This window comes from Pipra filicauda, unplaced genomic scaffold, assembly GCF_003945595.2.
Source record: "Pipra filicauda isolate LSUMZ 115617 unplaced genomic scaffold, ASM394559v2 scaffold120_size2142806_pilon, whole genome shotgun sequence".
NCBI classification, from domain to species: Eukaryota; Metazoa; Chordata; class Aves; order Passeriformes; family Pipridae; genus Pipra; species Pipra filicauda.
The window spans coordinates 292,019-319,433 of NW_024103663.1; the positions used below are offsets into that span (position 1 = coordinate 292,019).

At 46.9% G+C, this 27,415-nt stretch overlaps 1 protein-coding gene across 2 annotated transcripts; it reads right to left on the reverse strand.

The window, feature by feature from the left end:
* WSCD1 (WSC domain containing 1) lies at nucleotides 1-26,613 on the reverse strand. 2 transcript variants are annotated; one of them, XM_027751654.2, is made up of 9 exons: nucleotides 25,947-26,613; nucleotides 17,638-18,323; nucleotides 13,827-13,941; nucleotides 13,162-13,346; nucleotides 10,383-10,504; nucleotides 5,151-5,316; nucleotides 3,560-3,724; nucleotides 2,763-2,963; nucleotides 1-1,728 (listed from the first exon to the last, which is right to left on the reverse strand). In XM_027751654.2, the coding sequence occupies exons 2-9, from the start codon at nucleotides 18,062-18,064 to the stop codon at nucleotides 1,376-1,378; spliced, it is 1,734 nt and encodes a 577-aa protein (XP_027607455.1). In that variant the 5' UTR covers nucleotides 18,065-18,323; nucleotides 25,947-26,613; the 3' UTR covers nucleotides 1-1,375. The 2 variants fall into 2 exon arrangements, with proteins under 2 accessions (XP_027607455.1, XP_027607454.1); XM_027751653.2 differs by having other exon boundaries at nucleotides 25,897-26,613.
* Between the last annotated feature and the right edge of the window lie 802 nt (nucleotides 26,614-27,415).

Sequence of the window (27,415 nt, forward strand, 5' to 3'; positions counted from 1 at the left end):
TTCCTTTATATAAACTTCTTGTTTTATTAAAACTAGTATTTTCACTCAAATTTTTAAGAAATCCTTTATTTCACATGAACAGAAGCATCTTGCAGCAGGGCAGCCCCTTCGGCTGCGATGTTTCACCATCTCCAAGCTGCCTGGTGGTCCAGGATCATGGGGCAGCTGCCCTGGGAGCCCCCCATGCCCCCACTCCCTCCCCACCACACACAGCCCCGGTGCAGGGTGAAAGGAGCCACAGGGAGCAGCAGGAGTTAGAAATCAAACCTTCGTGGCTGCTCTGGGTGGCTCCAGAGGGCAGCTTTAAGTAGCTGTGGTTTTTCAGGTCAGACTGCCTTGGAGTTCCTCCAGGGATGAGGGGCAAGGTGGGGCCATCCCCTTTGCCCCCGCTCCCAAGGCGGTCCAGGCTCATGTCAGTACTGCTTGGCCATGGCCACTTCTAGAACCAAGAGCACCAGCTGTGGTGACATTTGGCCCCGGTGTCTCCCCAGATCCACTGTGACTCTCCAGGTGCGGAGATGGAGGTGCAGAAACCTGCGCCAAGGCCCTAGCACAGGTGGAATCTGTCCTCTGCCACCCTCTGGGGTCTCATCCATGCCCCTGGGGCCAGGTTTGGGGCTGATAACACCCAGGGGATTCCCAACTGGCCATGCTGAATTTCTGTTCTCCTGCTGTGCACCTCACCATGGGGGATGCTGTGGCCACCCCGCCTCCCTGTGGAGTTCAGGTGGTCCTTAACTTCAGGCTGCTGTTCCTGCAGGGCAGTCTGGGGTTGGTCCAGAAGCACCTTTCTGCCCGGCATCCACGGCACCTCCGTGCCCCGGTGCAGCCCTGGCACTGCTGTGGCAGGTGACCTGACTAATGGGTTATACGAATAAGAAAGCAATCGATTTTCCTAAATGCTCAGATGAAAATTGCTGATCAGTGCTAAGACTCCCCGCTCTTCTCCCCCTTTAAGCACATCCATTTCCAACAGTTGCTGTGGAATCCCAAGCAGCCCCTGGCAGGTCTGTGGTGGCAGTAGGGCGAGCAGACAGGTGCCACAGGGGTGGGGATGTTTTGCTGGGATGCTCTGAGCTGCCTGGGCAGGGAGGGGCACACACAGGTAGACTAACTACTTTTTTGCACTGGTTTATAACCCAATTTCTATCATTCATTGCTTCCCTTCTGGAGCACTTAGTGCCCTGAAGAACCTCCCAAGAGTGGAGAGAATTTGCAGTTCTCAGCAGCCTCCACAAGTATCTTTGCTGTAACTGCTAGAGAGTACTGGGGTTTTTTCATTGTTGTTTTTCTTTTTGTTTTGTTTGTGGTTTGTTTTTTTTTTTTTAAGAAAAAAATACTTTATTTTTAACCACAGCAGTGTGATACCAGGCTATCATCTTGGCACGTACTCCCTGGGCAGCCCTGTGAAGTTTCTTCCCCTCAGGGCTTCATCCACCGTCAGGATGTATCTGTTGATAAGATCTTTCATTTCCTGGGTGAATGGCTCAAAATCCTTCTGCTTAGCACCTGACCGCTTGAAATTCCCATCCCTGTTGTTCTCCACACAGAGCAGCCGGTCCTCTGTCACTGTCACGTTCAGAAACTCCACCATCTCCCTGAGCTTGGGGATGAGGCTCTGCTTTAGGTCTTCGTAGTGGACAATGAGCAGGCGCTTCCCGTACTTCAGCCAGTCCAGGACGTGGGAGGCCCACCAGGAAGCATAGCTGTTCACGAAATCTGGCCACTCTGGATGACCAGAAAACCAGGAAAATGAGACACTGTTAGCCACGCTGCAATTCAGCAATTTTCCTTTGCCTTGGGCATTAATGATACCTTGATCTCTATTTGCTGTTTGTGCTAATTTAATTTCCGAAGGTCAGGATAGCCCTGCTGAAAGCTTTTGGGCTGGACAAAGAGCATTGTGGCCGAAATGTGACAATTTGCAGTATGGTAAAGCCATTCCCTCCAGACTTTTTTCTGAGGACTATTTTGTGTGGGTTTTGATGAATAGGTCTTGGGTGGTGACCAATGAAAGGTGATACATGGACTTGGGGAAGAAATGTGGTGTGACACAGGACAGTTCCCCCCCCTGCCCTGTGCCAAGCCACAGCTGTAATGCCTAAAATATGCACAAGGAGAAATGGAAGCCAAATGTCTTTCCTGCTGCAGAGTCTGAGTGCAGCAGCATATCCAGTGGGAAAATTGCAGTCACCAGCCAACTTGCCAGTCAAACACATGAAGCGTGGCGGGCAGGTTCTGAAGTCTTTTCATGTGTTCAGGGGACAGTGAATCTCAAGTCCCCTTATTGCTATTATTGTTATTTATCTGCAGTGCTGTAGCACCTGTACAGTGCTGTAAAATTTCCTTCAGGAAATGTCATGCTCCATTGGATCCTCCAAATCTTAAATTAGATTTTTCATGGTTATTACATGCTGCAGGGGCAAATTTTCTTCACCTCACATAGTCTGGCAAAAGGGCTGTGCACAGGAGTGTTGTACCTGGATATGTCTTCTCAGCCCAACAGTGCAATGGCAGTGGTGTTCCTGTGTGCCTGTGGCCATGGTGTTAGTGCTGTGCTCCCCCCCTCCCCATGGTGGTGGGTGTACAACAACTGCTCCCACAGGGCAGGTCTAAGTGCTTTTGGGGCTGATCTCGGGTGTGGTGGGACGCGGGTCCCGGTGAATTGGTTTGCAGTGCTCACTCAGGTCCCAGTGTGTCCCCCCTTCCCAGCATGCTGAGGAGGTGGGTTTCAAACCAGCCCATGTGGGCGTGGTGCTTACCTTTGCTCTTCCAGTTGCGGTCGGTGGCATAGCCCAGGTGCCCGGCATATTTTCTGTTGAACTCTGCCATCAGTGATTTGTAGGGGTTCCTTATCAACAGGATCGCCGAGTCGAACATTTCAATCTCTGTCTTGCCACTTTCGTGTGTTTTCACACAGATGGTCCTTCTGCTTCTCCAGTGGTCTTTTTCTCCTTTAAAACCTGTTTTACAAGACAGGATTGTTGGCTTTTTCACTTGATTGTATGTCTGTACCTTTTTGCACTAAATCATTCCCTACAGTAGTGTGAAGCTGGTGTGACAGTACCGAGCAGTTAAACCCACTGGCAGCCAGGCTCTCCCTCCCTGGGCAAGGCACCCTTGGCCCCACGCTGCCACAAGGCAGCTTTTCCCAGGGCCAGTGCTTGGTGCTTGCTAAATGTCTGCCCCCTCGGGATATGGCCCTCCCAGAATAATTAGTAACATTTGAAAATTTTAACCTTCATGTTTCCTGTGCTCGTGAAGGGTCTAACCCACAGGGTTTAGGCAACAGCCTGTCAGATGGGAACTGCACATGTGTGTGTGCACAGGGCACCAATGTGGGCAATATGCACATTTGCAAATGCAGAGCCTGGCTGTTCTCTCTGAGAGCAGCTGCTGCCATCTGCACCGTGGGAGGCTGCTTGGTCCAGGCATGTGTTTAAGTTTCACCAAATGTGCTGACAGTGACAGCCGTTGCTGGCTCAGGCAGAAGAATGCAATGAGTAAAGCCCTGTGCCTTGGAAGGGCTGCGTGTGTGCCATCCCCTGGGACGTGGTACCTTTGTTGTAGAGGGCTCCATCAAAGTAATAACTTCCCGTGTAGTATCCCGTGGCGTGCTCGATCAGGTGGCGAGCCCACGTGTTCCCAGCCCCAGGAAAGCTCGACAAAGCAACAAACACTTTGGATTTGGTGGTTAAGAATTTCCTGTCTGTGCAGCGAGTGTCTGTGAGTAGAGAAGATATTTCATTGTTAGCATTGTGGCTTTTTAATAATTCCACTGACAGCTCTTGATTACAGGGTTTATTGCTTCCTCCTCTCTCTTATGAATATAGGATATCAATTTGAGTCCGGTTGTGAGTCAGCTACTTCCCAAAATTAATTCAGCCATATGAGACCAAAGAGATTATCCTCAGAGAGGTTTCTGCTGGTTTTGTGTTAGGCAGTGTTTTTTTGATAAAGCTGCAGCAAGCCATTGTACTTGCCAGTAAGTTGTGCTAAAAGCCCCTAGGTGATGCCTGTTTGTTACCAGCTATTTGCCTGTCAGGTTGGCTGTGCAATGGAACTTGAAATGTGCCACTACACCTGGAAACTGGGAGTTTTATAACACAGGATAAAACCATCCTACTGAAAGGAGCTGCCTTTAGATAAATCTCTGCACTGCCATTCCTCTCTGAAGGGCCCAGGCACTGGCGAGCCCTGCAGCCATGCAGTCAGATACCTGGTTTCATATGTGCTTCTGTAAATCCTCACCTTGCTTCTTAACATGCCAATGAAACCAAGGATAGGATGAGAACCAATCTTGACCCTGTGTCATCATCTTGTGATGATTTATCAAGAAGCCAGCTCTCTTCATTCTTCAGAGCAAGCTCTAGATTTAAGCATGGCTAGAAAGTGCCTGCACAGCCCAGAGAAGGCAGTCTCCCACTACTACTGATCTCTACAGACCTGGGAAGTACCAGCACTTTCATGGAAACAAACATTCTTCTTGCATGGTCTTTCCACATGCTGGTGTCTGCAGGCTACCTCTGAACTGGGAGATGGGGATTAAAAAAAAAGGGTGTTAGGGGAAAAAAAGCCCAGCACCAATCCAGAAAAGCACTTAATTTGTTTATTTTAAGCTTAATAAGTCTATTTAAACTTCAGTGAGAAGTTTCACTGAACTCAATGTAAATCACTGCATGGATAAAGTTGCCAGAACCACCTAAATGGTTTTCTGGATTGGAAGCTTACTCTCTACCTTGTTTTCCAGCCTTAAACATGTATGCAGATGAATATTTTAGAGGAAGATGAGTAGAGCAGAATTAGAGTCTGCAGAGTTGCCTTGGTGGCTGCCTGTGTGGGAGCTGCGTGGTGGGGCAATACCTTCCCAGGCTCTGCCTCATTCTCTCCATCTGCAGAATAAAGTTGTTGTTCTGTGTTGAGGGGAGGCTGTGCTGTGCAGTGAGAGAATAGAAAGATGCATCTTCATGAGCATGATTGCAAAGGGGGAATTTAGATAACGTCCGTTTCCTGAATTCCTGCCTGTGTCACGATACCCACTGCTGTGGCTCAGACTGCTGTAAAGGAGATCACTTTTACCCGCTGCAGAAGGGGCACAGGGGCTGTTTCCAGCAGTGGTGGCCCTGGCACAGTGAGGCTGGAGCTTGTACCTTGCACGGGTGTCTGATAGACCAGGCAGTACTTTCCCTGGGCAGCGCTGCTGGTGTTGCGTGTCCCGCGGCAGCGCAGCCCGTCCGCGCCCTCGCGCAGGGAGAACCGCCCGGTGGGGTATCCACAGTAACACTCCTGCCCTTGGATCACTGCCAAGGGAAACTCCTACAGAAGAGAGAAAATGGATCAGTGCAGAAATGCCAGGGCATCAACAGTCTGTGGGGAATGCTGCTGCCATGCAAAGAAAATAAATCTTCACAAGGCCACTATCAAGATCAAAGCAGTGTTTGATATGTCATTCTAAAGCTAGTGCTCTTTTACTACTACTGTTTTCATACTGTAATTACCTAAAAAGTGGGTTTCAGACAAAAACCTCAAAAACTTTTAAAATTGACAATATTCTTTTTCATAATTCATAAAAAAAAAGTTATAACACTCCTGCAGCACCTAGTATGTAATTGCACCTGCAAAATATCAGTGTAGGAAAAGTTTGAACTTGCCTCCAAAAATGAGCATTTTGAATTGAAAGAACTTTAAAGTTCCATTTACATTCCCTCAAACCAAGTCAGCTGCCACAAGTTTGCCTTATTCAGTTGATTTTACCAAAGTTTGTGTAGAGGAAACTTGCTCTTAAAAGAATTAAAGGGAAGAAGGAACTGTGGACCCACTGACTGCTGCAATCATGTGTAAAGATAGAAAGAACAAAGTCAAGCCATAAAGAAAGTTTGCATCTTAGTGTGACCTCACAGTTTGCAGAAAAATGAATGTGCAGAGAGGGGCTGGTAGAGGGTTTGAGAGCTACTGGGTATAGTTTTGAAAGAGCTATTTAGAAATGCTCCACCCAGCGATTTTTGGCCCATTTTCAGAGGGACTGTGATGGCAGCAGGGGGGACCCGTGGTGCCCGCACGTGGCTCTGCCCCGGGTGCCATGGGGTGAGCTCAGCTGGTGCCTGGACTCTGCCCTCAGGCACAGACATGTCCAGCTCAGCAGATTCTGTGATTCTGTGTTTTGTGCTACTTTGCTTCTAGTAGATAGGAAACCTCCTAAGGTGTGCAACCATGAGGAAGTTACAGTCAGTGTTCCTTGCAAGGAATGACTTTCCAAGGAAAATTTTTGCCCATAAGAAATGTTTTCTTTAATGTATTTGATGCAGAATAATTCAGGTTTTGTTGTACTACTCTTATCTAGGATGGCTACAGGCTGCAAAGCTGCATTTGGGCTAATGGTGGTAAGAATTAAAGCAAGTTTGAGGGAAACATATGTTAATTATTTGCTGAAGAAATTAGCAGTTGCTTACTTACCCTAAAATTCAGGTTTTCTCCTGTTTTTGTAAGGAGTGGGCTTGTCCCAGAGTCCCCTGTGAGCTCATGTGGGGCTGTGTGAGTGGGCAGAAGTAAGTTCAGGGACTATTTGAGTGCAGAATGTTCAAGTCCCCCTATTCCATATCAACACTTTTTGTCTTATAAAAGTCTTTTTGAGTCTGGGAAAGCATGACAGGACTGCTGAGCAGCTTATCTCTTGCTCTTGCCCATGCGTTCATCCTCCGATAAGGAGGCAAATGCAACACGTGTGCTGTGTGTGCCCCAACAGCCAACATTTGCTTAGCGAATGAGATATGACATTGTCAAAAACTATTCACAGATTTGATCCAAGGGCAAAACAGTTCTGGGTTTGCCTGCAAACAGAAATCTTTCCTTTACAATCAAGCAGTGTTTCTCAGTTTGAGAAATTATTGTGTCCCTGCCCTCAAACACAGCCTAGAACAAAAATGTTCCTTGTATCTCACACCAAGTGGCCCCTGCAAGTGAAGGACTGTTCTGGAAGGCCCGGGCTTTTGTGAGGAGACATAAGCTACCACTTCTCCCTACCTCCTGTGTCTGCAGAAGCTGGTGGGTGCTCTGCAGCCCTTCAGCACACAGGGCTGACCCTCAGCTGTGCAGCCTTCCTCACATGGGTGAGGAAGAGGAGAAACTGAGAGTGGGCTTTGCAAGGGAAATCTCCATATTTTCCTAATATCCAGTATAAATCTCCCCCAGTGCAACTTGAGGGCTTTTCCTCATGCGCTGTGACTTGTTCCCTGGGAGAAGAGACTGACCAGGACCCACGGCCTTGGTGCAAAGTGCTGTGATCAGCCGGCTGATTAATCCAGCTGTGTGCCCGCTGCTCTGCCTGCCCGCTGCTCTGCCTGCCCGCTGCTCTGCCTGCCCGCTGCTCTGCCTGCCCACTGCTCTGCCTGCCCACTGCTCTGCCTGCCCACTGCTCTGCCTGCCCGCTGCTCTGCCTGCCTGATGCAGTGCAGAGTGACTGCAAAGTGACCTGTTCAGTCTTGACTTCCCATCAGTGTTTAAGCAAAACTCTGAGCTCACCTGTGTATTTAGGTGTGCCCCAAGCTGGGGTCATGGCTTGAAGTAACCATCTAACTTTGAAGTGAGGGACTAGTCCTGGAGCTCAGCACACACAGATCTGTGATGCTGTGCTTTGGTGAGACACCAGCACACAGCCAGAGAACTCTGTGGGGCTGTGGATAAGCATTTTCCTGGACTGAGCTGTAAAGCAGGCACTGACAGGCTCAGGTGTGCATCCTGTGAGTTGTAACTCAGGGAGAGGTGATTTCAATGGGACTATTTACACAAGAATTTGTGAGATGAAGCCTCAACAGGTAGCTTGAGTGGTGTAAGGAAAGCAAACATTCTCCAATAGCAACACAGTTGATATGATTCAATCACTGATTGTTTTGTAGTAGGTTGTATCCAAATTAAGAATTATGAATAGATTAAAAATACATTTTTCTGTTTTGCTCTGATTACTCTGCTAAATTAGTTCCTTTTCCAACTTCCTATGCTAACTCTCCTATCTGATGCAGTTAAATTCTTTCAATCTATCAGAAAGAATAAGAGATGGGGTCTAATTGCAGAAGGAAATTCCTCTCCCAAGTAAAACTGATGGGTTTGGTTAATTTAAAAATTGGCATGTTCATTTTGCAGCAAATCTAGAAGTCATTCTTCAAGTTGTCATTGCACTGGATATGCTAAAAGCAAAGTATAAATACCATAAAGTCAATCCTGTCCTTGTATAAAAATTACAGCTTGTTTTTCTCTGTGATCTGTTGAGCCAGGGGACATTTCTGCAGGGCAATGTTAGACCCAGTGTGACCCTATTTGGAATGTTCCCCTCTCACTGCTGCAGTAAAGTCAGCAAGGCTGTGATTATCTGTGTCAGTCAAGGTTCTGGCCTACTTATCTTTGTTTTATTGTGTTCAAAAAAATACTTAAATCAAGCTATGGAATCACTCTGTATGAATTCTACAATGGGATTTGAATCCAAATCCCAGGAGTCATTTGTTTATGGGTAGATAAGTGCATGTAGCTACATCTGGAATCCAAAATAGCAGGTCTGGTTTTGAATTGAGAAGATCACTGTGTTCTGTGTATTGCTCCATAAAAAAAAGAAAAGCACCTTAGAGGTGGAAATGTTCAAGTGTGCAGACTTGTTGCCATGGCTCGGATGCCATGAGGTACTGCAGCTCTCGAGAGAGAGAGTGTTCTTCCAGATTTTATTCATGTCATCACATGTTTGGGGTGTCATAACAGGTCTTGTTTAAGTATCTGGAGTTAAACCACAAATTGGTGTGTGACAATTGGACTTGTGGATATGCAATTCTGCTTCTGAAGCAGAGGGAGAAATTGCCAGTCTTTTGTAGGGAAATAGTCTCTTTGCAGAGGGTCTCACGGTGCCCAGCAGAGCTAACAGCGAGTTGTTACCTGCACCATTTCAAGGAAGGAATAAATGAGAGAGGTACCAAACCTGTTCTTCACCTTCCTTCAGTAGCTTTTCCTCTTCATGCTATCGTTTTTGCAGCCCTCTCTGTGCCTTCTGTGCGGAAAGAGTCTGTTTAGATAATCTTTTATAATATCTGGGTTGCTGATGACTTTCTCACTCAAGCTACATCAAGCAAATATGCATTAGCTCTAATTCCATCTCTATTGCTATTCCACAGAGATGGACAGTGTCCTCCATCCTAAACCTGTTTGGATGTCATGTTCATGTGGTACATTTTGGCTGTTATCTTTTCCTTGTCCTTCTCAGTCACCAGTAATTTCAGATGTCTGGAAAAACTTGAAGAAACTATGCTTCTGAAAACCTGTCTTTTCAGAAAAATCATCTCCCAAAAACAGAATGGCAGGACTGTGCTTAAAAACACTGACCTCATGAGCCCATCTGAAAACAGCTTCTCCACGTTTCATATCATTCTCCCAGACAGAGAAGCAATAATTAATTGCATTTCATCAGTAAATATTAATAGAATTATGTTACATGGGGTAAACTGACACAGATCAAGATTTTTTCCTCACCATTAAACAATAGACTGATAGCAGAGCTTGGAAATAATTGCTCACTAATTCCTGAACATTTCTATGCCTAGAGGATGAGAGTGTGTTGGGTTGTGTGTTTTGAGGTGCTGTACACAGGGTATGTGGGCAATTCACTGCACAGAGTTAATTCCACAGTGCATTCTTAAAACTGGTTTAGAGGATATGTTGACTGGGAAAAGCTTCCCCACTCTACCTAGTAATTAAGATTTGTTTTTCATGCCTTCATAGTTTTAATCGATTTTGTGATGCTGCAAAAAGCAATTGAATGTTGAGCTTAGTGCATGAGGCTGAATGTGGCTGCAGGCAAAATCTGACCACACAGTGAACCCTCTGTACAAAAAATCGGCCCCATCGGAGTGGGGAGGGAGGGAAGAGGACCAACAGCCACTAAAACAGAAGGTGCCCTGCCCACAGCTCCCTGAGAGCTGAGCAGGGCTGGCTCCCTGCAGGGCACTAGAGTTCTGGTTCAGATGCTGCCAGCCCACATCCACCCTCTGGCAGCGAGCCTCCCCATGAGCTGCAGCCACTGAGACCTCCCCCGGGGTCAGATCTGGCTCAGGGCTTGGCTGGAATGTGACATGGAGACAATATTGATTTCCTCATGGTCGATACTCATCACTTAGAGCAGCTTTTCTGTGTATCATGTGGCACCGCTCTCATGGCTTTCCCTCCTGCCATCCCCACTCGAGTGGCTGGACCAGATGCATCACTGGGTATTTACTCTGATGAGTTTTGTCCTTTAGAAACTCATTTACAAATTCAAAGCTCTAAGGCACTAATCTCTGCCCTTCCCTTAGTAGATTAGACTTTAAAATAACAAAAAAGAAGAAAGGATGTGAAATGAGAACTGTTCTTACTTTCTTGGAGCAAAATTCAGAGCACATCTCCACCGTCAAATTGGGCTGTATCAAAGAGGCTGGAAAGGTGTCTGTTAAATTTTCTGGAGCTCTAAAACATCCTCGATAGATAACATTCCTCCCTGCGGGGATATGAAATAGGTTTCTCTTAAGAATACGACGTCCGTAGTATCCTGCCTCTTTCACAAAGAACAATACTAGGTTCAGAAGCCAAAAATAATAAAATAAATTTTATATTACAAAGGCTACAGAAGTAAGAGAAACCCTGATATATGCTAGAAAAACGTGTTGCAAATCCTGTGGTATTGCAAGGAGCACACGCCTCCAGCTTTGTACAGACCATGGAAAGCAGGGCTGCAGCACAGGGTCTGGGTTAAATTCCACCAGTGGACAGCATTACTATTGTTTTGCAGGTCCCAGTTTCCTCTGAAGACTTGCTTTCCCCTCAAAGCCCTGATAAAAATCTACAAAGCTTCCCAAGATCTGCACCAGGAAAGGAAAGGAATGTAAATGAATCCTGAAAAAAACCTTCCCTGGACCCATTTTCCTGCTCAGCTGCCTCTCTCCTCCCTCTCCTGCTTTTCAGGCCAAGGGAATTTGCTGCAGCCTTCAGGCCCTAAACTGGGTTTTTGTCAACTGGTCTGGGAGAACAGCTTCCACCACATCTTTAGCACCAGCCTGTGATCTCACCTGCTTCTGTAGAAACACCACAAATCTTGGCAGAATTACAGGGTCTCCCTTGAACAGTATCACCAGAACTGACGTGGGAAGTGAGTTGGATGACAGGAGAGATGCGGTGCAGTTATGAAGAAAAAAACTGGTTCTGCATGAATTTCCTGGCAGAAAAGCCCAGATTTTCCAGGACGAGTCAAGAGTAATCTAAGGAGAAGCTGCTTAAATATTGTTCTAATAACTGTTCAAACCAGTTACTAGAAGCAGGGCTGGATCTCTGGGATCACTCAGGTGATGTGAAAATAAAATAACTTGACCCAAGCTGAGGGGAACAGGAGTCTCCCTGGGACCAGGTCACTGCAAGCACGGCACCAAAGAATGAAGGACCTGGGCATGTTTGGGCTTCTCAGGATGTTCTTGAAAGGCCTCCTACTAAACTTCACACTAATATTTAATTCCTGAAACAAAATGGTTATGAACATGTTTAGAGTTGTCTCAGTGGTCAGGAAGAAAGCTTGAGCAGCCCACACCAGCATTAGAGGGAGCAGATTCACAGGGAACCCACAGATCCCACTGGAAACAGCTGGGTTTGTGTGGTCTGCCTGCCTCTTGGGGAGTCCTGCCCCAAGGCAAGCTGCACTCTGCCACAGCCACCCCTGCTGCCATGTGGGCTTTGAGCTTTCTCGACATGATGTAGGGGTACCTGCAGCACAGGAGCTGCACAGCTCGGGGTGTCCAGGGGACTGCAGGGGGAAGGAGGAGGTGAGGGACGGACAGGGGAGACAGCAAGCCCCATCTCTCAGAAGATTTAAATGGAGATGCCACTGAACCTGCTCCGTGTAAGTCTTACGCAAGGTCTGTGCTCTACATTACACAGCGTAAATCACATGGGCTGTTACAGTCTCAGAGTTACTTTCCAACATACTTGTTCATTGTGATTAATACTTCTGTTGGCCCCTCAGCTGGCTTGCATCAGGGGGATTCTTCAGACAACTATCAGGTGTTACTAAGGGCAAAAAAAATACATATCTAGCTCCAGGCTAGACTAATTTGATGACTAATTCATTAATACTTTAAAAAAAATTAAATGCTGCCTTTTCCTGCCAAGTATGTATATATATTTTATGCTTGAGGTTTAAACAGTGATGCATGTCCTGGGAAACCTGCCAACGTGCCCATCAGCCTGACAGTGGCAATTTAAGTCTATGTACCTTTGATATATAATTTATATGTAGCTGGGTGGATTATTATACAAACCTTGACTTGTCTTTAAGAAGAAATGAAGTACCATCGATACTGGCACAACCTAAGGCCTTGGTGCTTCTTCTCGGCAAATAACATCCTTAAGGTCTTGTGAACTTGCCAATTGAAAAGACTGATCAGCTGTTTAGGTCTTTTATGTGCTTTGTGTTGGCCTAAAGGTTTATCCATTGTGTCCCCCATGGCAGCTAATTGAATGATGAGTAGAGTGTGTTGCCATCTAAAGATGAAACAAAAATCCCAACTGCCGCTGGAACAGAAGTCCTTGGAAAAGCAAAACTCTGTGGTCTCTTTTCTCTCAATTAGGAAAGGGATTGTTGTGGCTCTCTCTCTGGCCTCTATTTGCTCCCTGCTGCGGTCGCAGAGCACTCATTTTGTTTGGGATCATCTGAGCTTAGGGTGGCCTTGATCTGAGTGCTTGTCTGCCCTCCTGTTATAGGGCACCCACTTCCAAGGCTGTTTCTTAAACACGTGGGTTTGTCCGCCTGCAGTGGGTGCCAAAGGGAGTGGGTTTTCAGCTGAAATTCTGTTGCAGTTGCTCTGCACTGCATTGTGTTTCATCCCTGGTGACACCAACCTCCTCCATGGCAGTCCCGAGGCAGCTGTGCCAGGCAGTCTCCCTGCTCTGGGGCAGAGAGCAGCGCTGCTATTTTGGGGAGGGAGCCAGGGACCAGACCAGCAGCAAATGGACGCTGTGCCCTGCAGGCACCTTTGTCCTTTGCCATTTCAAACTCTAGTGACAAGCGGAGTGAGACAATCAGCGGGGACAACCCACGTGCTCAGCCCGGCCCTGACATCTCTCCCATGGGGTGAGTGGCCTCCCCTCTTCGGTCCCACACCCACTTACGTCTCCTGGCTCCTGCCCGCAGCTCCTCCACCCTGTAGACCGAGAGCCGGTTCACCCCTCCGCACACCGAGCCCTTCTCCCCCTTGCACTCGCTGTTGCACTCCTCGGGCCTGGAGGCGGTGGCCGGGAGGGTGTTCCCGCAGTAACACTCTGCTCCGTACACCAGCCCCGCGTAGGTGTAAGCCCTGCAAGGAGCAAAACCAGCCGTTGTCACAGAGGCACCCGTCTGCTCCCCACTTTGTACCTAAGGGAGGCAGGAGCATGTCCCTGTGTATGGTGTGAGCTTCTGCTGCCCCGCTCCAGAGCTGGGTCTGCCCCAGGGACCGCATGGCCTCCTTGACAGAGGCAGCCAGCTTGAGATTTGGGCTAGAGACCAGTATCTATCAAAAGACAGGTATCTAGCAAAGACTATTTAACCAAACGGTAATTTTTGTCAAGGACAACAGAAAATATATTGTAGGTAGCTATGCTGCCATAGAGAATAGGCAGCAGTGCAATGGTCTGCTTCAAGGAGGGTAGCAGAGCTACGCCATGCCTGAAGGTATGAGATAATTACCGTTTTTACAGATGCTGTATGTCTAATGTAGAAATGCTTTTCCCATTTCAAATTCAGTTCCACTTATTATCAGAAGAGAGAAAACTTGCAGTGAAAAAGTACCACTCACCTCTCAGCACAAGCTTCCTGACAGTGAGCTACTGTCATTTTTCTTAAGTCATAAAAGACAGCTCCCTTCAGTGTCCTCTCCCTCGAATCGTCGGTGAAGCATCCTATGTAGGTGCCTGTGTGCATGCAAGACCAGGGTTAGGCAACGCATTTGGGATGGAGAAGGGGGGAAGGGAAGAACCCATACGGGGCCGATCCAGCACCATACGCTGCAAGCAGGGCTGTGTTCAGTCAAGTCCCAACCTGCCTGGGGTCCCACCTGCTCTGCAGAGCTCTCCCTTGGTGCTGAATCTTGGCAGGTGTATTGAAGGGGTCAGTGTGACTGTCCCATGGAAACGGGACTTTCACCAGATTCCTTTCAGCAGACCTGCCTTTGCACACCTGGAGTCCACGATCCCCTGGAACCGCGGCTCCTGCAGGCAGATGCTGCCTGCTTGACTCCCTCCCTTGGGGGATGAAACATGGCACTTCTCTAAAGTAAAGGAGATTGTAGTCTTCAAAATGGTAAAAACTTCCAGAAATCTTGTTGGATTTCTCCCAAGTGCTCTTTAAATCTCTAGTTGGTAATGATATGGGGCAAGAAAAATATTAAGAAAATCAGTTTTCTTTGGGTATAGAGAGTAATATTAAAGCTGTAATGGAAAGAAAACTTCAGTCTTAACTAGGCAGTGCCATGCATTGAGCTGTCTCCTTCTCTCTGGTGCAAAGGAATCTCTTCGTCTTGCTTTACTTAGCATATGAAAGATGAATGTTTCTCTTAGACTGCATCCAATTCAGCCTATTTTTTGTTGTCGTGAACAAAATACTATAAAAATTCCAGCCTATTTTTGAATATACGATTGGAAGGATGATGTGGCATCCCACTATTACACAGCAATTGTGTGTCTGTAAGTACATTTTATCATTAAAATATGAAAGAAAAAAGGAAATTTGATTTTAAGAGTAGCAACATTGAGATGATAGCACAGGGAAATTAACTAATCTAAGCTGTGGACAAGAAAAGAATATACAATGAAAAATGAAACTAAAAAGCATAATATTAGCAATAAAATAATTCACAAGAAAAAGGAAGTTTCAGCCACTCTAACATGGATTTTGGAGCCAGGAATAATAAATCAAACATTTAAATATTACAAACGCAACAGTAGCTTCAAAGACCTACACTTAGTAATTTGCCAACATGCAATTAGAAAATTCACAAGCTGTGAACACACACTCCAGCACGCTGTTAATGAGGTGGGAGTCATGCACTTCCAAAGAGGGCGCTCCACATTTCACTACTGGCTTTTGATTTGGGTATTTCCATTCAAAGCAGTAGCAGCAGAAAACTGAGGCCGTGGGGCCAAAGAGCCCGAGTGGGGTTCCCGGGCAGGGCAGCCACTGTCCGCCCTCCTCCTGTGTCCCTCCCATGCCACTGCCAGCCCAGCAGTGGTTTCTCACTCACATCCTCCTATGAATGAGTCGTGGTCTTAGTGACATGTCATGTCATGTCAGCGATCCAGTCCCTGTCACCTCTGCATCCTGTGCAATGGCAGAACCAGGCCAGGAGAAACTGTAAAACTCCATCTGCTGTGAGCACTTGGAACAGAAAACTCTCATTTGTTGTACTGACAGTGTTTGCCAGTGTCCCTGGCAGGAAAAGATGAGGTCCCTACCCTAAGCTACTTGCAGTGTCAGCAGGTGGGAGCCTGACTTGGAGAAAAAAAAGGACTTGGATTTTCTCACCCAAGGCTGTGTGCTCCTGGGTGGAGTCAGAGCAAGGCAAAGTGAGCTGGGAGGTTCCCAATATGCTGGGTCAGATGCCATTGTTTTTGTCTTGGGTTAAGGGTCTGCCTGGGGAGGCACACGGAGGGCTGGCTGGCAGCCCCTGGGCAAGCAGGGGCAGAGCAGCTGTGCTGCATCAGAGCCAGGGTGTTTTTGGAGTGGCACCACTGAGGAGTGCACAAGCCCAGCCTCCAACAGTCAGGCAATGCTGCTTCACTGAGCAGGAACTACAGGGCATCACTGAAACTTTAATAAGCATTATAACCACGGAGGAGTTCATTAGATCTGGAAAGAGATAACAAAATAACAAGCATCTAAGTTTACTAGAAGTGAGTTGGGGAAGGTAACATGCTCTACGTAGGTAGTTAAATTTTAATCGATAATCTTCAAAGGCTGATCCAGCTTCTTAACAATAGTGTTATTAATAATGTCACTTCATGTTCAGTCAGATATTCAAATGATGCATATTTGAATCTACACTTCAATATGGTGGGTGGCTCCTCTCATCAGCAGTTAGAACCTGAGCAAGGCCCTGGCTGAGTGGCTCTCACTCTCTCCTCTGCCACCAAAACCTGCTACCAACAGGGTGTTCTAAAGTGTCCGTGGAGCAGCTCCACCTTGATTCTTCAGGTAGCTCCAGTGGTTCAGTCTGCATGACTCACACTGTGTGACTCATCTCCCATACAACCACCACTATTGCCTTCTCCCTCCCGTTTCTGACAATTCCCTCGGTAGGTATCACAATGTGGCACCCATTTTGTGGGATTTTTGGATTAGGTGCTCTTTTGTTTGAGTAAATTTATTCAACAAACTAAAAAGCAGTCTAGTAATGCGGTGTCTAGTCATCCAGATGCCATTCCTGCTTTATTATCAGTGAAACATCTCCAAGAACAACTAGTTCTTCTAAAAGGCAACGTGTCAAAGACTGCAAACTCACACTCTGATGCTGCAGCGAGGGCATGGCAGTCACCCAGGGCAGATCCTGGTGCTTCCTGTGGTGGGCTCCTCAGGGGGCTTGTCTGCTCCCTGGGAACGCTCAGCCATGGGGTGTGATGGCAGGTTTAGGGCTCCAGCTCAGCTGTGTGACAGCCCAACACCACGGGCTTTGTGCTGCCTGGGGGGCCGGTCGAGCTGTGCCGGCCCACACGTGCCTGGATGATGCAACTCTCAGAGGGGTCATGAGGGTGTAAAGCCATTCAGGAAATGTGAACAACTAGAGTCCTGTTTTGCTTCTTTGCTTGCTCTGGATAATAGTTTCTTAAAATTCTTCCCGCTGACCAACCCAAGGGGTATTTACCAGCAGTGCTTAGGGCAGCAGAGTCGGACTCACAGTGAACTCATGTTTCTGTCAAACTGGAATGCCTTTCTGTTTGAATTGGAATGGTACGGGTTTGTACCATGTTTTCTGGGCACTGCTGTGCTGTGCCCATGCAGCAGTGTGAATTCTCCTTGCGGTCCCTTGCCCTGTTGGACATTCTCAGCAAACTTGCCAAACCCCAGGAGTCTGTCTCCAGTTTGGGGGGGGTTGATGACTCACCTCATGTCCCCCAGAGGACAGAGTGTTTGCAGAGATGCTCACAGAGGGCAGGTCAGGAACAGTGAATGCATTTGCAATAGTAGAATTTAGCTTTAGCTTTAGCAGCAAGGAGGCACTTCTAGATTATGGTACTGTGTGGTCTTGGATAGTTAATTTGATAAAATCCACTTTTAAAGTGTTCCCTCTTCTGAGAAAGAAAATCAATTAAAATGGTCATCTCTGCCTGCTTGAAGAGAAAATAATTTAAATTAGGGAAGCACATTGCACTGTCTGGGCTTCCATTCAATCAATAAAATTACTTTTTTGGAGGAAGTTACAGCTCAGCATGACCAGGGAGGTTAGGTTTGTACTTTGGCATGTGCACGTGCCTAAGAACTGTTTTGAAAGTAGTGATGAGCGAGGAGGAAGGTACATCTGCAGGGACACATTGTGGTGCTCACCTGTGTCTGCCTGGGGTGTGCAAGGTGCAGTTTATGTGCGTGCCAGAAAATGTGCAAGGTACGTCCCTTACCTTTGTGTTCAGCAGTGTGTTTGATCACTTTAAATCCTGCTGTCTCCATGGGCTCCTGGTTGCTGATGAACCTGTGAAACCACCTTCTTCTCAGCTGCCTGAGCTCCGAATTGCGGGACACGAGCCAGCGTGGGCTGTGCCGCTGGTCCAGGGCCGGCTCCTGCAGCGCATCCATGCCCACCAGCAGCCTGGCAGCAGGGCGGGGGTTCTGCAGAGCCCTGGGCTCTGCCATCCCAACCCCGGGTGTCTCATCGGGCACTGTCAGGGCCTGGTTAGCGGAGGTCCCGTGTGAACCTTGCTGGATAACCAGGCGGGTCCGCTGCAGCAGCAGGAGGCTGCCAGCCATCAGGTAAGCTGCTGTGAGGAAGAAGAGCAGAAACTGGGTCCGACGGAGAAACTTCTGTAGCCTGAAGAAAGCTTTGGCCATGCCCTTACTGAAACTGGGCCCTTCACGCCTCCCGACGGGTCCCTGAATCTCCACCTGACCAGATGCTCATTCCTCCCATAAGTTCAGCCCATCACTTTGGTGCCTTCCTCCGATGAAAAGCTTCTTCCCAGCCAGCTGCAGCAGAGACCAGCTTGGTGCAGCACTGCCACCAGCCTCAGGCACCAGGCTGGCCCAGGGTCTCTGCACGTTCCCAGGCTGATGCCTTCATCATGTCCTGCCGAACAGCCGATGCTGAAACCTGAATTACCAAGGGGAGGAAGGTTGGTTCACATCCAAATTGAAAATATGCACCATCAGGGTCACTTTCCCCCATCTACCCACCCCTTTTGACTTTAGATGAGCATTTCTCCATCTGTTGTTTATAATTATGCACATTAAGAACTATAATCCAATGAGAACAATTGATTGAGTACAAGTGAGTTTCAGATCTTCAGACTTTTTTTCTTTCCTTTCTCTTTCCTTGGAATGCACAAAAAATACCTTTATGGTGAGGTTATTTATCTCAGGACGATTGGAAAGGAAGTTATTTTCTTTTGTCAGTAGCCAGCATCTCTATCCTTTGTCACTAGCTGAACAAGCAGCCACAGTACAGGCATCTTTTTTCAGAGGTATTACCAGATTCCTTCCTTTCAGCTAAACAGTAGCTAAGCTACAAATGCAGATCAGAAGGAAACTGAAGTGTGGGTGTGTGGGAGGAAAAAAGAAATTGCATTAACTCACAATAGATAAGATAATAATTATTAATCTCTGTGCAGCACAATGAAGTTGGGCTTTATGCTGGAAGGATACTTGGGGGTTCTGTATTTACAGAGCTGGGGGAGTTGTTGTGCATGTTGCTTTATCAAAAACCAGAGATCCTGCTTTTTTTTTTTTTTTAGTAGATTCATATTGCCAACTATTGATGTGCGGATGCGTGTGGATAAAAAGTAGTGAATGTTTGAAAAAATTTCATCTCAAGTTCAGCAGATCTCTCTTGACTGCTGCTGAGCTTTGCAGCTTTAGTTGTGCTGATGTGTATCACGATGAGATTGTCTGGGCAAGAAAAGCTCCTTTGTGCTCTAGGGAACCTTTAACCTCCCATGGCAAATAAAAGCTGGCATCTCCCCATAAGTTCCTGTTTTCCCAGTGCATCCCTTCTCTGTGGAGCCAGGCAAGTGTTGAGAAAATATGCAGTGTTTTCCAGAAAAGAAAATATTACGGCTTTTGTTTAGCTTGCAATTGGGGCACACTCCTGAAATCCACAGTCCTCTCAATGAACGTCTGCTTACTGGTATTTCTTGTTTCAGTATCTGACGGAAAGTTTTGTGGATATTCACTTATGCCTCTTTATTAAATAAATGTTGCCAATTAAATCTCCATCCATTCCCTTTTTCATTTGGTTGGGCAAATTCTTTCTGTCTTAAACAATAACCAAAACCAAAGGTTCAAAACTTGTAGGACAAAAACAAATTAAGGCTCAGCTGAGTCTTTTGTCAGTTGAGCCTGAATTCCTTTTGTGTGACCTTTCAGCCTTGATTCTTAAACACAGCTGTCACTAGGCAGGAGTCCCTGTCTCTAATCTTAAAATTTAGGTGGCCTTGAAGACCTGATTTAGGTATTTTTTTAAGTTGTTGTTGTTGTTGTTGTTGTTGTTGAAGTTCATGTATGCTGATTTTAGTTGTATGGGACTGAGTAAAAATATTCTATGTCCTAATTTCTCTAAGGGCTCGGGAGCATGAGCAGGTGAGAAGCACTGCCAGGCTGTACATCTGCAGTGAATTCTGACTGCTCTCACAACAGGAGAAGTTGCACACCTCCCTTCAAAGCCAAAGAAAATGCATTGATTTACACCAGCTGAAGAGCTGACCCTCAAACTTAAATTATTGAAAATCTCTGATCAATGTTGTGAGTGCTCAAGCATTGCAGTAAAAGGGTCAGAAGTACCAAGACAGATGAATGGAAAATTAGCCCTAATTAGATCCTGCAAGTTGTTACTGCGCTAATTCATCTGAAGAAATACTGTCTCTGAGCATAGGTGGGATTCGATTCACTAGTTGTTCCTGCCATGGGGCTGCTGGAAACTTGAGCTGTTCCCAATGGAGGCTGTCTGATCTGAAAGCAAGCTATGTGCAGATATTAGCTTGGAATTTGGGCTGGGAATGACCGTGCTCCGTGCAGCCAGCAGGACTTTGAGGGAAGGCTGGGTCAGTGGGCAGGTGGCTGTTTGCCTCAGCAGCCGAGGGCTGGGCACACCGTGCTCTTGCAGGTGTCATCTGCACTATAAAGTGGTGGTAAAACACTGCTGCAAAGCCTCATCGGGGAGATGGCAATGGCTGCAGTCACACAGGACTTCACAAGGTTTAAGATTCCCCCCCCAGCAGCAAGATGAGGCCAGATAAACTGATCAGATTTGCAGTAATTCAGGGTTTCACAGCTCTTTTGGTTTATTCACAAAGTGAGAGATGCTTCAAGCCCAGGTTCTCAGATGCACTGTTGCTGGCACTGGAGAGGCTGTGCTGCAGCAGCCACAGCCTTTGGGCTCATCAAGCCGTGCCCAGAGTGGCAGCTCGGCTGGAGAAGGGCCACTGAGGCCGTGTAGCAGAGGTTGGGCATGTTAGGCTTCACTGGCCCAGTTCAGTCTCTTTTAACACCACTGTGTGCTTGGTCAGTGGATTTGGGGAGTTTGTCCATGTTTGCAGTGGTGTAGAGTGGAACAGCTGGAGGCTGCACCATCCCCAGGATGAGAGGATCTGCCACTTGCCCAGGCAGCATGTGGCAATGTTTCCTGGAGCCAGGGGAGGCCAGTCTGGCCACCACCTGCCCAAAGAGCGCTGTGGTAGGGTGTGATGTTCCACCTCCACATGAGCAGGATGGAAAACTTGCTGTGCATCAGCAGAACTGGAGAAAACACCCAAGGTATCAGACCTAATTTAACTGTGCAGCAGGCTCTGTGTCCAAACACAAAGAAATGTTTGGCATTGCTCCTGTTGCTCCGCCAAGTTTGTTTATTTATTTATTTTTTTACTAAGGAAAAGCTGCTTCTATGTCTCAAAAGGGTAACTTTGCCCTTGCCCAGTGGCTGAAAAAGTTTAAATGGTATAAGGCAATTTTGCTGCATTCAACATGATGTGTATGAATTACCTCCAGATGCACTTGCCCTTAGAGCAGTTGCCATGACAGTGCATTGTAGTAAAATCCAACCAAATAAATAAGGAGACTCTCTGCCCACAGACTGCTACGAATGTGCAACTCAAAAATTAAATGTTGCTTTTTAGTAGGGAAATAGCAGAGGGTGCTACTGACATAAAAACTGTCATTTGATTTTTCCATAAACTGCATATTGCAATATCATCAAAGTATGCCTAGAAGAATTCAAGTGCATCACTTTTGATGATGATATTAAACAGGAAAGAGTAAGAAGGAAAGAACTAGTATCTGGTAATAGAAAATGCATCATTTATCTTTTTCATGCATGTTTCACTTAAAATGAATGAAGTGAAACAGAAGAAAAGCAGTCCTCTGTTCATCAGTTCTCACAGCCAAAGGTGTTTAGGACCATATTAATTAGGAATTGTTTGTAAAATCATAAAATTGTAATTGAAAGGAGTTTGAGATGAGCAATGAGAACTGTGAAATGGCAGAGATCTCTAGGTGAAGAAGGTGATGAAAGGGTTAATGCTGCACAGGCTGCAGGGTGGGGGGCCAGGGAGAAGGGCAGTAATTAGCACTGGCAAGTATCAGCTTGGGGGATGGTGAGTGGAAGCATGGAGATCCACTGGGTCCTGGGCCTTCAGCGGGGAAAGAATTCCTTGCCACCAGAAAGTTGCTATAAGGAAAAGCAGGTACCTTGCTTCCAAAATGATCTTGCAAAGTGTAACAGAGGATATCACACTAGGCAGCTGTGTTAATGCATTCGTAAAGAGAAATAAAAGAAACATGGTAAAGCTCTTGGCAATTCTGCTCTCCTAGCTCAAGGAGCAGTTACAGAATTCTTAAGGGAAGGCTGAATACTTTCAGTGATGCCAAGAATGCTGGTAAAGGCTGAAGACACTGAAAAACAGCCCCAGACTTGAAGGTGAAGAGTTGCTTATGTGAGGGCTTTCCCTTGATATGTGCTCAATGCAGAAGCTCAGGTCAGTGCTGCATTGATGGCTGCAGCTCATCAAGAGTTGGTCTTGTCTAAAGAGCAGCAGGATTTTGCAAATTCAGAGTTCTTGGCATGGAAGCAAGATGTTTTCTATTGTAAACTGAAGGGAATTGGACTCACGTACACTATTTTTAGAAAAATCCATCCCTCTTCCACATTTCTCCTTTCTTTTGTCAGCTTTCTTTGAGGACAAGTGCAGTCAGTTAGGCCCCAGCTGAAGGATTCTGGCTCACAGCCTTTTCTTTGGATACACACTGCCTTTTTCTCAAGGCAGTTTGGAAAGTCAAGGGAAACATCATACTGTGTGAATGCACATAGGAAGTAAAACTCTTAAGAAGCCACAAATTCGATGCTGGGACCCTGTCAAGTATTTACAGTTCCCTTTATTCCGATACCTGAAATCATCCTGAGAAACTGAGACAGCTGACAGTGAGTGTTCCTTGTAGCCGTGCTTTCATATGTGCCCAGAGCATCTCTCCAGGTTTGAGAAAGGGGTTAGAAAAGACAACAAAGTTGAGTGGAGCTCTTCCCTCATACCTTGAGTGGAATCGACAGAGAAATTCTTTATTATTCCAGTTTCCAAATATTGGGAAAAGAGAGAAAAATGAAACTGTGGATCATTTTTGTGTGGAAAGTGGCAGATGCTGAAAGTGAAGCTTAGAAGAAACATCCTCATGCTCTACTGTCTTCAGCCAAAATCCACCCAAATCAGGGTACAGGTTGACGCTGATTGATTTTGGTTCAGGTCCATTGTTACTTTTTCTAGCTCCTTAAGAAAGTGTCATGTGGAATTGTCTCAGTGACAACATAATTGGGGAATTCAGGCAAAGGAAAGAAAGGTGATTTTGTAATTCCATCACCTTTCCTCGGATATTCTTTCACCAAAAAGAAGGGAAATTTTTGATGAAGAGTTACTATAATATTCATGTCCTTCATGTCGCTGTGGACGACAACCCGGTTGCTGACCTTTCTGGCAGTTATGGTGCAGTGCTCGAGTGAGACCCATCCAGAATTCACAATCTGGCCTTTCAAGAGCATTTGGCTTCAGCTGGAGGCAGAAGCACCCTCCAGCTCTGGCCCTGGGCAGGCATCTCTTCCGACAGCCCTACGTGTGTGGGTTCTGTCGCAGGGCACGGGCTGTGCTGCGCAGGCAGGGCCAGGGCACAGCCCTGGTGTGCCCCACGTCCCACTCACTCCTGCTATGCCCCATGTCCTGCTCCTGCTGTGCCCCATGTCCTGCTCCTGCTGCCACTGTGCCCGCTCTGCTGCTCTCTGTTCTTCTCATCCCTGCCCTTTCTGCAAGGTAAGGGGAAAACTCAGGTTGCTTTTGTTCTTTGCTCCGAGGCAGGAACATCCAGCTTGGGCCCACAAGGCTGAGGATGAGTTAGTGCCCCTGCTTTGCTCAGGCACAGCCTGTGTCACCCTCCACGTGGAACACACATCAGTCAGTTCTGCTGCTGCAGAACCTGCTGAGGGTTTGCATCTAAATATGAGAAAAGGTGTTTTCCTTGTTTCCTTTCAAGTCACCTCCAACACTGTGATTTAGAAAATAATTTGGCTTTTAAATATTTCTAGAAACTAACTCTTTCACCCCTTTTCCATCAAAATGAAGCTTATGGTCTAGGGATTTTCAGTAAAGTAATGGAGTGACCGATGAGACAGAAGGGAAGGGACCTTCAGGCAGCCCTGATGTGCCATGCCAGCTGCCTTCCCAAAGGATCTGGCCTCATCCTCAGGGCTGCTGGAAGCAGTAGGTACTTCTTCAAGTACTTCTTCCAACTTAGAAAGTTCTTCTTGCTAGAGGATGGGTTTGTACTGACCCGACGCACGTATCTCCCTGTAAGGTCTGTCAACAAGCTAGAAATGAGGTAAAAGCACCCCTTTCTCCACATGCTGTGGTGGCAAGCGTTGCAGCTTGAGAGGGCTTTCCAGCAAGTTTACCATTGCTTGCTACAAGTGTGTTTGCTACAATATGTAATCAAATTGCAAAGTTATCTTTGATGCTGAGATTGTGTTAAAACTTTTAAATAATACTGAATGGTGATAAATAAGGCAGGAAAAAAATCTTTATGCTGAATTAGCAGGAAGACAGAGAAAAAACTCTGTAGTCCATAAACTAGTCAAATCAAGTTGAAAATAACACAAAACATACATTATACCCCCTGTATTCAATATGGGAGGTGTTTTACAGTGACAGATAATTCAGCTTTGGAAGGGAAAGGTAATGTCACAGAGCAGAGCTGCAGCCTGAGGCTGGAGAGTCAGCACTAACTTGTGCAAATTCAGTCCCAGCAGCTCTTTCACCAGATAGTCCACTTTTTGAGACCAATTTTTTATCATAAATAGGTGTAAATCTGGACAATAATGTTGGTGAGCGCAGAGCCTGAGGTGAGGGATGCAGAGGAGTCTGTGGGAGGCAGCTGGTCCAGCAAGGCTTGTTGTGGAACAGTGTGACTTGGAAAGTGCTCAGAGACAGCTTGAGTAGAGAGCACACTGTGGTGACATGGTATTTCTGCACTAATCCCATACGTTTTACTTAGCTCAGTGATAATGCAGGAATCAGGAGAACTGATTCCACACCAGTATGGAAAAGATGTGGGCATATGCAAACCCCTATTTCAGAGGTAGACGTGCACACACACACGTGTGTGTGCATTCTCTACACAGAGGGATGTGTGCTCCAGAGGTGATATACAGGCTGATAAACCAAGAGCTTTCAGCAAACTATTCCTGAGCCTTGAAAGTATTTTGTCAATAGTAAAGCATTCATGCATGATATATATCCTTTGATATTAAAAGTTTAAGTACCCAGCAAATGATGATCTGTAGTTTCCAAAAGCCCCTATATGGTCTGTGGCTGAAGTTTTGCATGAGAATGTTATAACAAATCTACCATATATTGATGTCTGCTTTAGCCCACAGGAGCTAGAGATGAGATCTTTCCTGTGTGCAAGGAAATCTACTTGAATTAAAATAACATACAGCTTTGTAACTAAATCATCGGTGTTTAAAAAGTATCTTCCATAAACCCTTCAATATATGAATTCCTGCAACATTCACGTTGTTAAGAGTGTATTTGTTCAGCACAGTGATGTTCCAGAAACTGTTTGGAGAAGCTGAGCATTCCAGCCTGCCTGATCAGGCTGACAGAAACATACTCGCAGTATCCATGCTGACTTTTCAAGCATAATGTTCCGTGGATGCTTGGGGAAAGGGCATCTCGAGACCAAACTGAAGTCTTTATAAATAATGCCACTAAGCCCCGTCTACTTAGGTGCTGTGGATAAATTTAATAAATCAAACAGCCATTGAGACTGCAATGAACGCTGATACCTCAGCCTCTGCAAAAAGTTGTCCGGTTTTTGCTCGTGCCTAGGCCAGCTGGCACACGGCTCGAAGAGGCAGGTACTGCAACCGTGAGAAAAAGAAGAAAAACCTCACCTTTCTTTTATGGCCGAGGAACCCCTGTTGTAGCCAGGCAAAGTCCTGGACAATCCAGTGAAATATTATAAAAAGCCGTAATGCATGTCTGAAAAGCTGGTAAATCCCGCTCCCTCTGCCCTTCCCTACTAATCCTTCTCCCGCCTCCCGGTTCCAGCGCGCAGACCGTAATCCCGCGCACCGCTCCGTGCGGGCTCTGCGGCTCTCGGGTCCCCCCTGTCCGCCCTCCCCCGGCCCCGCTCACCGCTGCCGTCCCCGCGGTCCCTGCGGCTCGCCGGGGTCCCCGTGTCTCACCGGGCCGGGGCTCCGGGGTCCCGCGCCCCGCGGGGGCCGGCGGGAGGGAACCGCTCCATGGCCTCCTGCGCCAACAGGCTGGATGGAAGCAGCCTCCGCGCTGCGCTGCCAAAATCCTCAGGCACGGCCGGTGCACTCGTGTTTCATAACGCTCCCCTGCTCGGGGAAACAGCCTCTCTACGGCTGCTCCACGGCAGAGCTCTGCAGCCTTCTGCAGCTGCAGACGTTTCCAGACCTAGCCATTCCCTCTGCCTGGATGTTTGTCCAAGCGCACGGATGGCTGCATCGGCAGAGGGCTGAGTGGCGGCAGCAGCGTGAAGCCCTAATGCGATCAGCTGAACGGATGCTCAGTGTTTGTTTCTCGGTGCCTCTTCCCACTAGGGGCAGATCCTTCTGAAGCCGCTCCTCTGGAGACCCGGGCCCCTTCCCAACAGGTCGAGAGGGTCCCGGGAAAGCGAGTCCCTGACAGCCTCCCGGCACCAGCTTGGAGATTTCAGGCAGAAAATTGTTATTCTGGGCACAGTTGGCTGGAAGTAAAATATTTATAAATGTGAGAGCTGAAAGGCAGTTGCTGGTGTCCTCAGGACTGCCTGTGCTGCCGCCTTCCCTGCACGTTTCAGCTCTGTTCTGCTGCTGCTTCACATGGAGATTGAGCAATTTATAATTATTCTTAAATCATCTGCGTTTAAGTGGGGGCAGGCTGCACCCTTGTAACTGCACGGGGTTTTAAAGCACCCCACAGTCTAAGCATATTTAATGAAACCTGTGAAGATTTGTCTCTTGGAGGCAAAGTCTAATGCAGTAGTGGAACCCTTGGTTCCTCCCCGTGCCAGGGAGTGTGAGTCAGATACATCAGACCCAACACCTGCCTGGCTGTGAGAAAGCAGCACTCAGGGGCTTTTTTTGGATCTAAGAGGAAAGAGGGAATTGGGATGCCACGTGGGGCTGATCCTGTTTCCTCTCTGTATGCTCCACAGTGCTTCAGACTCTGAAGCCCCGTGGGCTTTGGTGATCAGGTGTGTGGATCTCTCCATGCAGTGCACCCTGTGAGTGGGGGCTGAACCCCACAGTGCGATGCTGACACTTGAATCACACTTGGTTTTCCCATCTCCACATGATTTAGAAGAGGGATCTGGTTGTTCAGCTCAATGTGAACAACTGTTCAATGTGCTTTTGCTCCTAACAAATGTACTCTCTGACCTGTACTGATAGGGCTGCAATCCTACAGTGATTTGGTGAATTTTGATTAATGGAGAATTCTGAGACTTAGCAGTGTAACATTCAAATTTAAAAATACTGATAGGTGGAGGCGTATTGTCACCCCAAGAAGTTGTGCATCTGTTAGATTGCAACCTTTATGTGTGTGTACACCTTTAAGGCTGTAATGGTGTGAAGTTAATTTAGTTTTACTGAAATTAAATTAATCAACTGTTAAGTGTAACAAAATTTTTAAATGTTGTGCTGGGTTG